The sequence below is a fragment of the Cloeon dipterum genome, chromosome 4, assembly GCF_949628265.1.
Source record: "Cloeon dipterum chromosome 4, ieCloDipt1.1, whole genome shotgun sequence".
NCBI lineage: Eukaryota > Metazoa > Arthropoda > Insecta > Ephemeroptera > Baetidae > Cloeon > Cloeon dipterum.
The window spans coordinates 18,505,497-18,517,917 of NC_088789.1; the positions used below are offsets into that span (position 1 = coordinate 18,505,497).

At 39.1% G+C, this 12,421-nt stretch overlaps 3 protein-coding genes across 9 annotated transcripts in view; 2 read left to right on the forward strand and 1 right to left on the reverse strand.

Annotated features, from left to right (window-relative positions):
* dpy (dumpy) overlaps window positions 1–6,281 on the forward strand; it is a 122,226-nt gene extending 115,945 nt beyond the window's left edge. For 4 of the 5 annotated variants that reach the window (XM_065489588.1, XM_065489591.1, XM_065489590.1 and 1 more), the window contains 10 exons: window positions 52–837; window positions 938–1,247; window positions 1,548–2,017; window positions 2,106–2,468; window positions 2,534–2,734; window positions 3,054–3,500; window positions 3,564–3,802; window positions 3,862–4,132; window positions 4,185–4,423; window positions 4,485–6,281. In XM_065489588.1, coding sequence (XP_065345660.1) covers window positions 52–837; window positions 938–1,247; window positions 1,548–2,017; window positions 2,106–2,468; window positions 2,534–2,734; window positions 3,054–3,500; window positions 3,564–3,802; window positions 3,862–4,132; window positions 4,185–4,423; window positions 4,485–4,964 — 3,806 coding nt within the window. In that variant the 3' untranslated portion in view covers window positions 4,965–6,281. The remainder of the gene's footprint in view (window positions 1–51; window positions 838–937; window positions 1,248–1,547; window positions 2,018–2,105; window positions 2,469–2,533; window positions 2,735–3,053; window positions 3,501–3,563; window positions 3,803–3,861; window positions 4,133–4,184; window positions 4,424–4,484) is intronic. The other variant, XM_065489587.1, reaches the window with a different exon arrangement.
* A 604-nt stretch (window positions 6,282–6,885) lies between these two features.
* Window positions 6,886–8,308, reverse strand: LOC135943161 (uncharacterized). Of its 2 annotated transcripts, none has more exons than XM_065489593.1 (4): window positions 8,051–8,308; window positions 7,288–7,668; window positions 7,150–7,230; window positions 6,886–7,104 (listed from the first exon to the last, which is right to left on the reverse strand). In XM_065489593.1, exons 1-4 carry the CDS (start codon window positions 8,188–8,190, stop codon window positions 7,044–7,046), a joined length of 663 nt encoding a protein of 220 aa, XP_065345665.1. In that variant the 5' UTR covers window positions 8,191–8,308; the 3' UTR covers window positions 6,886–7,043. The 2 variants fall into 2 exon arrangements, with proteins under 2 accessions (XP_065345665.1, XP_065345666.1); XM_065489594.1 differs by having other exon boundaries at window positions 6,886–7,083; window positions 8,051–8,306.
* Window positions 8,309–9,380: 1,072 nt separating this feature from the next.
* LOC135942090 (poly [ADP-ribose] polymerase tankyrase-2-like) lies at window positions 9,381–12,415 on the forward strand. 2 transcript variants are annotated; one of them, XM_065488025.1, is made up of 5 exons: window positions 9,381–9,482; window positions 10,215–10,407; window positions 10,464–10,650; window positions 10,714–10,898; window positions 10,967–12,415. In XM_065488025.1, exons 2-5 carry the CDS (start codon window positions 10,291–10,293, stop codon window positions 10,997–10,999), a joined length of 522 nt encoding a protein of 173 aa, XP_065344097.1. In that variant the 5' UTR covers window positions 9,381–9,482; window positions 10,215–10,290; the 3' UTR covers window positions 11,000–12,415. The 2 variants fall into 2 exon arrangements, with proteins under 2 accessions (XP_065344097.1, XP_065344098.1); XM_065488026.1 differs by having other exon boundaries at window positions 10,768–10,898.
* The last annotated feature ends 6 nt before the right edge of the window (window positions 12,416–12,421 follow it).

The window sequence follows — 12,421 nt, forward strand, 5'->3', positions numbered from 1 at the left end:
ATTTCATTTTATAAATTATTATATTAAAAATCATTTTCTTTGTCAATACAGTCGGCTGCCAATCTGACAGTGAGTGCTCAGACAACCAACAGTGCTACAACGGCGAGTGTCTGAACCCGTGCCTTTTGTCCAACCCTTGCGCCATCAACGCCGAGTGCTACGCAAGTAACCACAGAGCAGCCTGCAAATGCCAACCTGGCTATGAAGGAAATCCATTCGAAAAATGCGAGCGCTCCGAGTGCCGCGTCAGCCAAGACTGCCCGAGCAACAGGGCCTGCATGGACAGACGCTGCGTTGATCCTTGCTTTGTGTATTCTGACCGCGCCCCTTGCGCCAGCAATGCCATTTGTTACGCCCAGAACCACGCTGCCAGCTGCAGATGCCCAGAGCAACTGCCTAGAGGAGATCCATTCGCCTATTGTCAGGCAGAGCGTGCGCCTCCTCTCAACACTCCAGAATGCCAAGTCGACTCTGATTGCGCCAGCGGACTTGCTTGCCTCAGCGAAAAATGCAGAGACCCTTGCAGAGAGCTTACACCTTGCTCTTCCACCGCCAGGTGCATGGTTCTCGACTCCGTGCCGCTAAGGACCATGACCTGCACTTGTCCCGAGGGATGGGTGCCAAACTCTGCGGGAGAATGCAAAGCAGTCGTGCTGCCAGTTCCTCCTGGCTGCACCGCAGACTCTGACTGTCCAACCACGGAGGCCTGCATCAATAGAATGTGCCGCAATCCTTGTGACTGTGGCAACAACGCCAACTGCTTTGTGCAAAACCACAGGCCTGTCTGCTCCTGCAGAGAAGGCTATGAAGGCAATCCCAACATCGCTTGTCACACAGGTATGTCAACTAATTTTTATTTTTACTTGATATGCTGATGAGTAAAATATTGACTGATTTTTTGTTTGTAACTTGTATTAATTAAAAATTTATATTTTAGTTGGCTGCCGAAGCAACTCCGAATGCGATTCTGGAAAGGCTTGCGTCAATGGCAACTGCATCGATCCCTGTTTGGTCAATGACCCTTGCGGAACTCATGCCGAATGTTACACCTCTGGCTACAGAGCTCAGTGTCGCTGCAGAAGCGGATACAGAGGAGATCCATATGTTGGTTGCAGAGTCGTCGGATGTCGCAGCAACAACGACTGCCCCTCTGATAGGGCTTGCATTGACACTCAGTGCGTTGACCCTTGCGTCCACACCAGCAACAACAGACCACCTTGCGCGCCAAACGCCAATTGCCAGCCAAGGTAAATAATCTTTCCTTGATTTGATTTCAAAATAAAAAACTTTCATTTCTTTGGTTTTAATTTTCTAAAATATTTTTTATGGTCATTTTTAATTAATGAAATACGATCTTAACAATTAATTTATTATATTATATGCTCAAATGCAGATATTGTTTCCATATTTCTAAGTTTAGCAATATTCTTTTACACATAATAATACAAAACAATTCATTTCCAAATAAAATTATTTTTCAAGGCTCTTTCCAATAAACTTGATCATTTGAAATTAATTTTGTAATCTCATAATGGCACCTTCAACAGATCCCACGCAGCCATGTGCCGCTGCCCGCCTGGCTATGAAGGAAATCCATATGCTGGTGCCGGCTGCAGACCTGAGCCGAAACCAGAGTGCACAAGGGACGCAGACTGCCCGTCAACGTACGCCTGCATCAACGAGCGCTGCGGAGACCCATGCGCCGAGCACAGGCCCTGCAACGCTCCAGCCAAGTGCACAGTGGTGCCCGATTCGCTACCAGTTCGCACAATGATCTGCAAGTGTCCTGACGGATATGTGAGCAACGGGAACGGCGCCTGCAAGGCCATTCCACCAGTCACCAAGGTTGGGTGCACAGCTGACACCGAGTGCCCAACGGACAAGGCCTGCATCAATGGAGTGTGCAGAGATCCTTGCAACTGCGGTGCGAACGCCGAGTGCAGAGTTGCAGAGCACAGACCTGTCTGCACTTGCAAACTTGGCTTTGAAGGAAATCCGGAAATTCAGTGCGCAAGAGGTAAATAAAAATTAATTTATAAATATCTTGGTTTGGACTTTAAATTAATAAGACATTTTACAATGAAATTAAAAATTTCCTTTCACAGTTGGCTGTTTGAGCGACGACGAATGCTCTGGCAGAGACTCGTGCGTCAATCAGCATTGTGTGCCTGTTTGCAAGACCACCAGCTGCGGCGAAGGAGCCATTTGCTACGGAGTTAACCACAAACCTATCTGCGAATGTCCTTCAGGCCTCAGTGGCAACGCCAAGGTGGCTTGCTCTGCTGTGGGCTGCCGCTCAGACTCGGAATGCCCGTCAGATAAGGCTTGCTTCAATGCGCAGTGCCAGAATCCTTGTGTTGTCGAAGATCCATGCGTTGCACCTGCAATTTGCACTGCCTTTGATCACAAGGCCGATTGTTCTTGTCCGCCTGGATATCTTGGCGACAGAAAACTAGGATGCGAAAAGAGTGAGTGTTTGTGCTTGAAATAAAAAAAATAATAGGTTTGGTATTAACTTTTTTCAATTTTCCAGTCGAACTTGGCTGCCAGGGCGATTCAGACTGCCCATCTCAGACTGCGTGCATCAACAAGGAGTGTATCAACCCTTGCAACGCAACAACACCGTGCGGAATCAACGCTGATTGCAAGGTTCTAGACACAGTTCCAGTCAGAACAATGACCTGTGAATGCTATCCTGGCTACCAAGGAGACGCTGCTGTCGAATGCACTCCCAGTAAGTTAAACCCTGAATTTAAAAATGAACGATATAAATTTATGTGACAGTAAAAGCTTTGCCAAGAGTGTCGTTCTGTAAGAAAAATCAATATTTGAAAATTTTTCTTAATTAATGTCGAAAGAAGGTCAATTAATTTTTAGTAAAAACTCAAAGGAAAATGGTAGGAAAAGAGGTTAGAAAAGGTTAAAAATCTTAGGAAATATATGTTAATAAATTTTACAAAGTTAAACAAAGCAGCCTGGATTTTTGTAAATCTTGCCAAGTAAATAATATAAAGATTTATACCACTCATTTATTAATAATTAATTTCTTGCAGTTCCTACCTGCCCCATTGATAAGGGCTTCATTCGAGACCAGTCAGGCAACTGCATCTGCCCACCAGGATCTGGTCTCGACCACAACGGAGACTGCATTCACTGTCCTTCGGTAAAGGGTATGAAGGTGGACGAAAGAGGACGCTGCGTTTGCGACCTGGAGAGAGGCATGGTGGTCGATGAGAGAGGCAACTGCATCTGCCCTGTTGAGTTTGGCTACGTTTTGGACAGGAGAGGCTATTGTGTGAAGACTGATACGCCTCCTCCGCCTGAGTGCGTTGTCGATTCCGACTGCGCCGACGACAGATACTGTGAGCAGACCACCAACACATGCCAAGACCCTTGTGGAATCAAGAGGTGTGGAATCAACGCTTTGTGCAATGCCACCAACCACAGAGCTGTTTGCCAGTGCATCGCTGGCTACTCAGGAGACCCAGAAGTCCTTTGCAGTAAGAGCAGGATTTTTTAAATTTATATTTGTGATTTATCTAACTCTTTTTGTATCATTGCAGACAACACAATTCAGTTCAGGACAGACTTCCCTCGGCCAGAGATGGTTGTCAGCTGTCTCTCTGACGGAGTCCAAGTTGAGATCCACATCACAGAAAGGGGCTTCAATGGAATGCTGTACGTCAAGGGCCACAGCAAGGACGAGAATTGCAGACGCTTTGTCACGTTAGACCAAGACACGTCCTCAAGGCTTGAGATTTTCAAGGTTCAATTCGGAAACTGTGGACTGATGCACCAAAACGTAAGTTAAATTCTTCCTGACAAATGACACGGTTCCTAAATCCTATTTTTCTTAATTAGGGAGAAGCCAGCTTTGTGCTTGTCATTCAGAAACATCCTAAGCTGGTGACATACAAGGCTCAGGCATACCACATCAAGTGCGTCTACACCACAGGAGAACAGAATGTGACCCTTGGATTCAACGTGTCGATGTTGACAACCGCAGGAACAATCGCCAACACCGGTCCTCCACCAACCTGCATCATGAAGATTGTTGCCCAAAACGGCCGAGAGATCAATGCCGCTGAAATTGGAGACAATCTTGCTCTGCGAGTTGATGTCCAACCACAAAGTAAGTCTAAGCTAATTAAAAATTAATTACACATTCTAATAATTACTTTTAGGTATTTACGGCGGCTTCGCCAGGAGCTGCATAGCGAAAACTATGGAAGACAACGTTGAGAACGAGTACATAGTGACAGACGAAAACGGCTGTGCCACAGATCCACAGATATTTGGAGAATGGGAGCAAGATCCGGAAGGAACGGGACTGATTGCCAGCTTTAATGCATTCAAGTTCCCAAGCAGCGACAACATCAGATTCCAATGTAACATCAGAGTCTGCTTTGGACGTTGCCAGCCTGTAAGTTTAGAAAGGGCAACATGTCAACCAAGTTTATTGAAACATTCATTTCCATTCACAGGTCAACTGCCAGGGTTACAACGCCTTTGGCAGAAGAAGGCGAGAGGTTGGCGACCTGAAGAACAACACCGATGTCGCCACTCAGGATGGATCTGAAGGCCAGCTGAGAGAGGAAATTACCATCCAGTCGCAGGCAATCCTGACCATCGAGAGGAAGAAGGAGCGACTTGTTGACCCTGGAGATGGTCAGTATTTTAAATCCTCTCCAAAGGCATACTCATTGAATATTATTAATCCAGGACCTGAGGCGTCTGCCCGCATCGAGGACATTTGCGTGTCGATGATTGGATTCATCGTGGCCCTGATCATCACGGCCCTGTTGGCGCTTGTGGCGGTGGCAATCGCTGTGTCGTGCTGGCTCATGGCATACAGAAGACGGCCAAAGGCATCTGGCCCGTTGCCTCACCCGCCAGAGTTCCCCAACCCTCTGTTCACGACACCAGAACCAGTGGCAGAACCATCGCCTGATTACCTCTCGTAAAGATTAGAGACTCGAACCAAGAAATGACAATAATGATTTTCAAGTATACACAATAATTAATTGAAAGCTCCAAACAGAATCGTACATGACTGAAAATAGAGGAATAGAAAATGTTAAGACAAATTTTTGAAGCAGATGATAAAAATTGTTATTGTGTTGTGAATGAGTTATTTGTAATATTTTAAGCACGAAAACACGACTGCGATCATCAAGCGCCTAACTCTGGTAACAAGAAAGAATTTCAATTAATACAGAGATCCAGTTCGTGTTTTCGCTCACTCATCTCCTCCGATGGCTTTTATTGAATTTTCGCCACATATGACAATCAGACGGGATTTTTTTAAACTGTTTCATCTCTCAACTAAGTGAGTGCTGGTGGTGGCTATCTGAAACGTTTCTCAGTCTAATAGCCCTCCGTAGATTTTGACTAAGAATGCACTAAAGTGCAATTTCCAGCGCCCTTTTTGCTTCGCAAATAAGAAAATGAATAATACTCTATATTGCCATAATGAAATGCACTCGATTCTGGAGCAAAAATGGGAACCATTAACAAAGAGTCCTGTCTGAAAAATACTGAGAGTCTGAGTGAATGAGTCCTATGAACTAGCCATTGGAGGATTTGCAATCCACACTCTGCTGTACATTTCTCCTCTTTTACAATTAGGACAGAGTATGTGCTGTGCGCAAAAGAAGGTGCAACTCTAGAAACACACAAAGGTGCCTTATTTGATGCTAAAAAAGCTAAAAAGTTGCTCCAGAAATTTCTGTTATACATGCCGATGACATGATTGTGTGTAAATAATGAATTTTAACATAAGGAGGCACAAGCATTATTCCCCTTTTTACAAAGAAAATAATAATTTATTGCTGATACTGCCTCCTTCCATGTTTTGCATTAGAGAAGCTGTTGTAGACAAGGCAATTTTATTGGGATATATGTGATAAAAATCGTAGGCAGAATAATGCTAAATGCTGAATTTTAAAAATGACGCAGCTCACACTACAACTCAAAACAAGTCTTCCGATTTATTTTATAAGACTAACAATATTTTGGCTCGCTATTAAAAACACTAAACAAGTGTAATCGTGAACAAAAAGGTAGACCCAACTGCTGTCCAAAAAGACTAGATTGTAAGTGCTGAAATATGCCCAGACAGATTCATTTCGCACCTGAGTCTGTCCAGCTATATTTGCACAAAGGTCTTTTCTGAAGCTGCTTTAACAAGAAACTAAAAAAGGACGCTGACATTGGAAGAAAATGTAATATATAAATTTGTGTCCTAGAAGCATTTAATAAAAAAAAACAAATCCAAATTACTCAGATGTTTTATTTTAGGCAAACCCATTGTAAGTTATAGTATATTAAAACTTAAATTCAGTGTCGCATTGTTTACTTTTACGTACTGGGTTAGAAGAAATACAATTTCCACCTTGAAAATTTATTAAAACTGGCTACTCATTTCGTTATATTGATGATTTTTAGGTAAAAAATAATCCCTAAGTAAAATGCAATCAAAATTTAAAAATCAATTATACATAATATGACGTGTGGGTTGAAGGGAGTTGAAGATAGTAAACAAAGTCTGTGTATAGTGTGCAAGAGATGAATTTGTTCAATAACTTAAAAGTAGTATACTAGGAAAATTTCCTAAATATTTAATATTTTCCTCCTCAGAATTAAACTACGATAAACTGATAGCTCGAACCCATTGTACATATTTATTTTAATTATGTTTATGTGGTTAAATTGATACCCAAAAGCAGAGGCATAATTTTCAAAATGCTGGGAGCGGAAAGAAAATCAGTTATTAACAGTTTACAAAAATTACCAAAATTAAAAGGGCTTTTAAGGTGGGATACATACTAAATTTGAGCTAAGAATAAATTGCTTTGGAATATAAGATAAATTAAAACATTGTGTGGAGAATAAACAAAAATATTGCTTTATTTGGGTGATTTGACATATTTTCATAGAATTTAGAGTTTGGTCAATATCCAATTACCCTCAGGCAGCTCTGGATTCAACCTCTGAGGATGGCTGCATAGCTGCAGCTGAAGAATTTTGCTCAAATGCCATGGTCAATACAGGATTGTCTTCACAGGACTTCCATAATTTTTGCTGCTTGAGGTAATTATATTGCTTCATAAGATTTAAATATTATGGCCAATAATAATGCTGATTTACCTCGCATAATCGAAGATGCCGTCAATTCCACCGGCACTGGTCTCGTCAATACCTGAAGTGTTGCTCAAGTCTCTACGTGAACTAAATTAAATAAAATACTTAATTGCTTGGATTAATTTTCCTGTAACATCTCTATACCTGTCGTCTTTAATTGCCTGCTCGACTAGTTCCTTTCGTTCTCTTCTTTTCATCCTTTTGGCCCGGCTTGACTCTGGATTTTCCCTGAACGTTGATGGATATTTTCGCTTTGCTTCGCAGATTTTGTCTGGAAGATTAATTGTTGGAATTGCCAGAGGTTTGAGGATCCGCACACTTGGAGGCACATTCAAAAAGCCATTGTGCTTCATCGCCACGAATTGATCGTAGGCCTCTCTTGGGAAGTGTGCCGAGCAAATGAACCAGTTTTCTGGTTTGGTAAACCGCAGTTCTCGCTTACAAGCGTAAGTCCACTTTAGCACAGTGTTTTTTCTTTCATTCAGTTCTTGGGAAGTCAGCTTTTTTGCCTTCATGCTGGGCATCCTGCATGAATTGGAATATTAAATTATTAAAAACTATAAAGCAACATAACAAACCGGTTCAATTGATTTCTAATTAATCGCATCTATTAATGGCACTTTTTATTATATTTTAACTTTATATACGTGCATTCTGGATTTTTTTCAATTTGATTTAATTATCTGTAGAATTGAAATTTTTAATGCGACCATAGAGTACATACTCCCATTAAATTTTGAGCAGTTAATAATCAACATATTTTATTAGTTACATACATTTATGGTGAAAATTTAGATTATTAAACTGTTCTTTAGCCTTGGAAGGATGCGTACTATGTATGTATGTATTATCCGTATGTATGTATCTACAGTATTATCATCAATGTAAAATGCGAATTAAATTTTACCTGAAGAACTTCAAATTTTTCCCATCCAAAACTGTCCCCGCGTCGTCAATGGTCGTTGTTGTCCACTCTATTGGACTCTGAGGCACCCAATCTTTGTTATCTGACCTTTTTTGGCAACCAAATACCGCACAAATCGTCATTTTGATGTGTACGTGTCTCTGTTTTTTCAATCTGAGTTGTGAGTGTATGTACTAATTGTATCCAAGGATTGAGAATTGAGACTGATGCACGTGCCACCCTCCCCTGCTTTATTTTAAGCTATGCTTCCAGATTCAATTTTGACAGGATTAGACATGCCAAAAGATGCTCTTGCCCTTTGCCACATTTTCCTCTCCCGTTCTCCACAACTGCAAGGCTCATGCCAACTTATCGCCTGAAGTTGCATAATAAATCTACTATTCTCTGCTCTCTGTAGCAATGATGCTTTGTCACTAAGCAGCAAAAGTTATGGAAAAATTGCGAAATTAAATTTTTTTATTTATTACATTAAATATATATATATATGTCATCTTTAATGGTCAGATTTTTACAATAGCTGTCTACAAATTAGTTAATTGTATGTATAAAAAATTTTCGAAATTTTACTCAATTAAAAATCCAGCAGCTCCTCTGGCAGTCTCTTTGAGGCTTAGACTTCCAAAGGTCTCGGGGATGATGATTTTTTCGCAGATAATATGCAAACCAAATATAAATTTTTATTGTGACAATAATGCTACAACATTTTTTGCTGTCACTGTACAATATTGTAATGTAACGCTTTTTTAAGTATCATAATAATTAAATAATCACAGTTAATTGCTGGAAAAATATTTGTCAATTATAATAACCCCTTGTTATTTAAATTTTATATGATATGAGCTCTTGGTGGTCTCCGAAGGTACCAACTGACCTTGTTAGCTTAATTCGCACATTTGTAAGATTACAAAATGACCTCAATAACAGTGACTTTGAAGCCTCGTTTATTCCAGAATGGGTTCTTGAAATATTATGAACAAAGGCATAAAAATGACGCGAAACTAAATATTGGTTTGACGTTGTCACGTGCCATAGAATGGTTAATTATCGTTAATATATTAAATTTACATGACATCACTTTAGAACTTTCCCCGCAAAAGCTGTTCGCGCAGGGATGACAATTTTGTTACAGAAATCGGAAAATACAAAAAATTAATCAGAATAAATTGATTTATGTGTCAGCTATAATCGGCAGTCTCGGCACTCATCAGCTGTCACAACACTTATTGCGTCGGGTGTGTCAGATAGCAAAAGAGTTTTTGTGGATTGAGAGAATAAGAACTTCAACTTCATTCGCATCAAGCAGACAGGCACTCAAGCAGCTCCCCAATCCCCATGCAGCCAAAGCCCATCTAACCATTGAGTTACTCTCAGGTCGTCTGGTATCCGTGTTTACTTCTGCACCATACCTTCCTTGGTAATTTTAGTATTGTTGTTAAAATGTTAATGCTATGTATGTACATAATAATATACATATTTCATGCACAAGTCTTGGGGATGAAGGATTAAAAAAGGTGTCACATTTATGTACATAATTATTATGCGGCTCAGTACATGAGTGTGTAAAAGTGTATGTAAATTTAATTTGATACCTGGTGCAAAGCAATTTTTTTATTTTTTACAATAAAAATATGGAAAAATTACGGTTTCCACCGGGTTGCACGAGTCGAGGCGAAATTATATTAATTTTCCACAATGTACATATACATACTATGATATACATGTACATTGTAATATTGCATTAATTGATTTTCATGATTTCTTATAGTTAATTTGTTGCATATGGATGCAATATAATTATTGTGGGTCAAATGATTTAATTGAATGGGCTAGAAATGTATTGTATATTATAGAAATGTGTAAATATATATTATTATCATAATTATATATATTATGCAATAAGATTTTCACCAATTTCATAGTGACGGATTGTAAATAGGTGTATGTAAATTGCAAATATAATATTATGTGTGTGGAAGTTAGGAATGTAGACTTCCTACATATTTAAATCGTTTTTAGCCCTCCCTGTTTCTTATCTACATATTTCGTTGATTTTCGTCAAATTTTGTAGTTTTCACATCTAAAAATATTATTTATTTTATAATAACATAAATATACATTAAATTATTTGTTTTTTGTCTTTTTGCAGCGGAACTTCTGCATTGAAGTAGTGACTCAAAATTAATTAACTTAATATTGAGAAAAGCAAAGAACCTTGGTGAACAATGAGCAATCAGTGGGTTGAGGGGTACACCCTCGAAGAAGTCGGGACCTCACACAAAGATTACGGGTGGATCGTGAGCAAAGTGAAAAATTCTGGAGGCACGTTCAACATCAAGAAGGTGCGCAAACTGGTTGATATTTTATCATTTTAATGTGCTCACCTTTTGTAACGCAGGTGTTTCGAATCAAAAATAGTTCCACTTGGAACGCCTATAAGATGACCCGTGAAACAATCTTCTATGAGATGGGGAGGCAGACAGTGCCTGAGAAAAGGCTCTTCCACGGCTCTCCCTGGGCCATGCAGATTGCAGAACAAGGCTTCAAGATTCAATATGCCAGATCAAATGGTGCCTGCGGAGCAGGTTAGTAATTTAAACTCGGCCTAAAGCACAGCGTTTTATTATCTCCGTCTGCCCTATGTCTAGGAATTTATTTCTCCTCAAAATCCTCTGAAAGTTATACGTATTCCTGCAAAATAGGGAGCCAAACCAACGTCTATATGCTGGTGTGCAAGGTTGCCTTGGGCGTGACTGGTTTTGGAAGCAGATTACAAGCTGGAACCCACAGCGTCATTTCTGATACCAAGCATGTCATTTACAATGAGACACAGGCAAGCATTTACCATGATCTATTTTGCAACTAAAATATCAATGTTTGGTACTCGTTACATTATTGTAGGCATATCCTAGCTACCTGATTGAAATCAGCTAATACTGAAGACGCTCTCGGGATTTAATTAAGGTTGGCCATTTGTTCCGGCCGTTCCAGCTCTCTTAATTTGTAAGTTTTTTTAATAAGACAAAATTTTGGAACTGTAGAATGGTTGCGTTGACAGTGCAATTGTCCCTCTCTTTCTCCTTCAGTTCCGTTCTTACCTAAGCGGCAAAACCTAATAACATCATGCACCATCTTTACTAATTTGCGCGGGAGACCTGTTTTACCTGAGAAAGCAATATTATGTGTTTTGGTGTTTGAATTAAACGCTCTAGTAGAGTCTACACAAAAAGCTAGTTTTTGGTAATTAAAAATCCTTTTCCCATGGTGAGAAAATGCGTAGCTTTGTAGTGAAAGCTGTGAATTTTAGACTGATATAATATACAGAGCAAAATAATTACCTGGTTTTAGTAGACGCAATCATATCATTTGGTCCTGGTAGTGGTAAAATTACAGCTTAACTTACACTAATATGCCTAATTGATTTTATGACATATTGAAATGTTTTATATCAGGAAAATTATATATTGTTTGTAATTGAGGTTCTATTTTCTTATACAATATCTTAGGAAAATAATTGATTTTCCATAAGGAGACACGTATATCTACCAAAACTGACGCTTCATTTATATAGTACAAATTATTTTATATTAGATATAACTGATTTTGCTGAAAAATGTTGGTGCATTAAAAAATCCTTTCGTGTCCCTGTGATGGTGAAAAAATACTAAAAATTTGTTCTTAAAAGAATTGCAATAATTGTATAGTTGAATTATATCACCCCTCTGAAAATCATTAATTGAAAAAAAATTAACACTAGCCACACTAGCAAAAAAAAATAATTTATAGCATGGTTTTAAGATGCGCAACTAGATCTACATAATCTTATTTTTATATTCAAAGTAAATTTTTAGACAGTATTATAGCAGGAACAAAACGATTTCTTAGGTGGGTTTCAAACGGTTTGATACTTCACGATGCATGCTCATTTTGAAGGTACCGTTCCTCTTTCAAGATTTAGGAAACAAACAACATAGTCTTAAATTCACAGTTCCAAACTGTGTTTGACAATATCTTAAAAGTGCATTGGCCAAACACTTCATTGGTAAAATTGTTTTACCTAAGGTGTCATACAATTTAAAAAAAAAATGAAATTCAGGCTCACAAGCATGCTATTCATTACTAAATGACTTCTCTCTAAAATGGCCTCAATTACCAAACAATATCAAAATCATTAATCATTTGCATTAAAAATCAATATTATGAAATGCAAAATTCATTAAGTACTTTGTGACTTTTGTCTCCCGCCATTAAAGTTAAAATAAATATTTACAATAGACTAAAAAATGGTAAGAAATTTTATGACTGAATGTGAGCTAGAGCTACAAATATTATAGGCGATGCATAGAAAACAGATAA

Bases quoted from the DNA above. Each gene is read 5' to 3' on its own strand.
- LOC135942090 (XM_065488025.1), top strand. From the start codon at position 10,291: ATGAGCAATCAGTGGGTTGAGGGGTACACCCTCGAAGAAGTCGGGACC. The intron at 10,651-10,713 runs GTTAGTAATTTA...CCCTATGTCTAG, and splicing joins AAATGGTGCCTGCGGAGCAG to GAATTTATTTCTCCTCAAAA. The intron at 10,899-10,966 runs GCAAGCATTTAC...ACATTATTGTAG, and splicing joins TCATTTACAATGAGACACAG to GCATATCCTAGCTACCTGAT.
- LOC135943161 (XM_065489593.1), bottom strand. From the start codon at position 8,190: ATGACGATTTGTGCGGTATTTGGTTGCCAAAAAAGGTCAGATAACAAA. The intron at 7,669-8,050 runs GTAAAATTTAAT...CAATTCATGCAG, and splicing joins AAAAATTTGAAGTTCTTCAG to GATGCCCAGCATGAAGGCAA. The intron at 7,231-7,287 runs GTATAGAGATGT...TATTTAATTTAG, and splicing joins CAGGCAATTAAAGACGACAG to TTCACGTAGAGACTTGAGCA.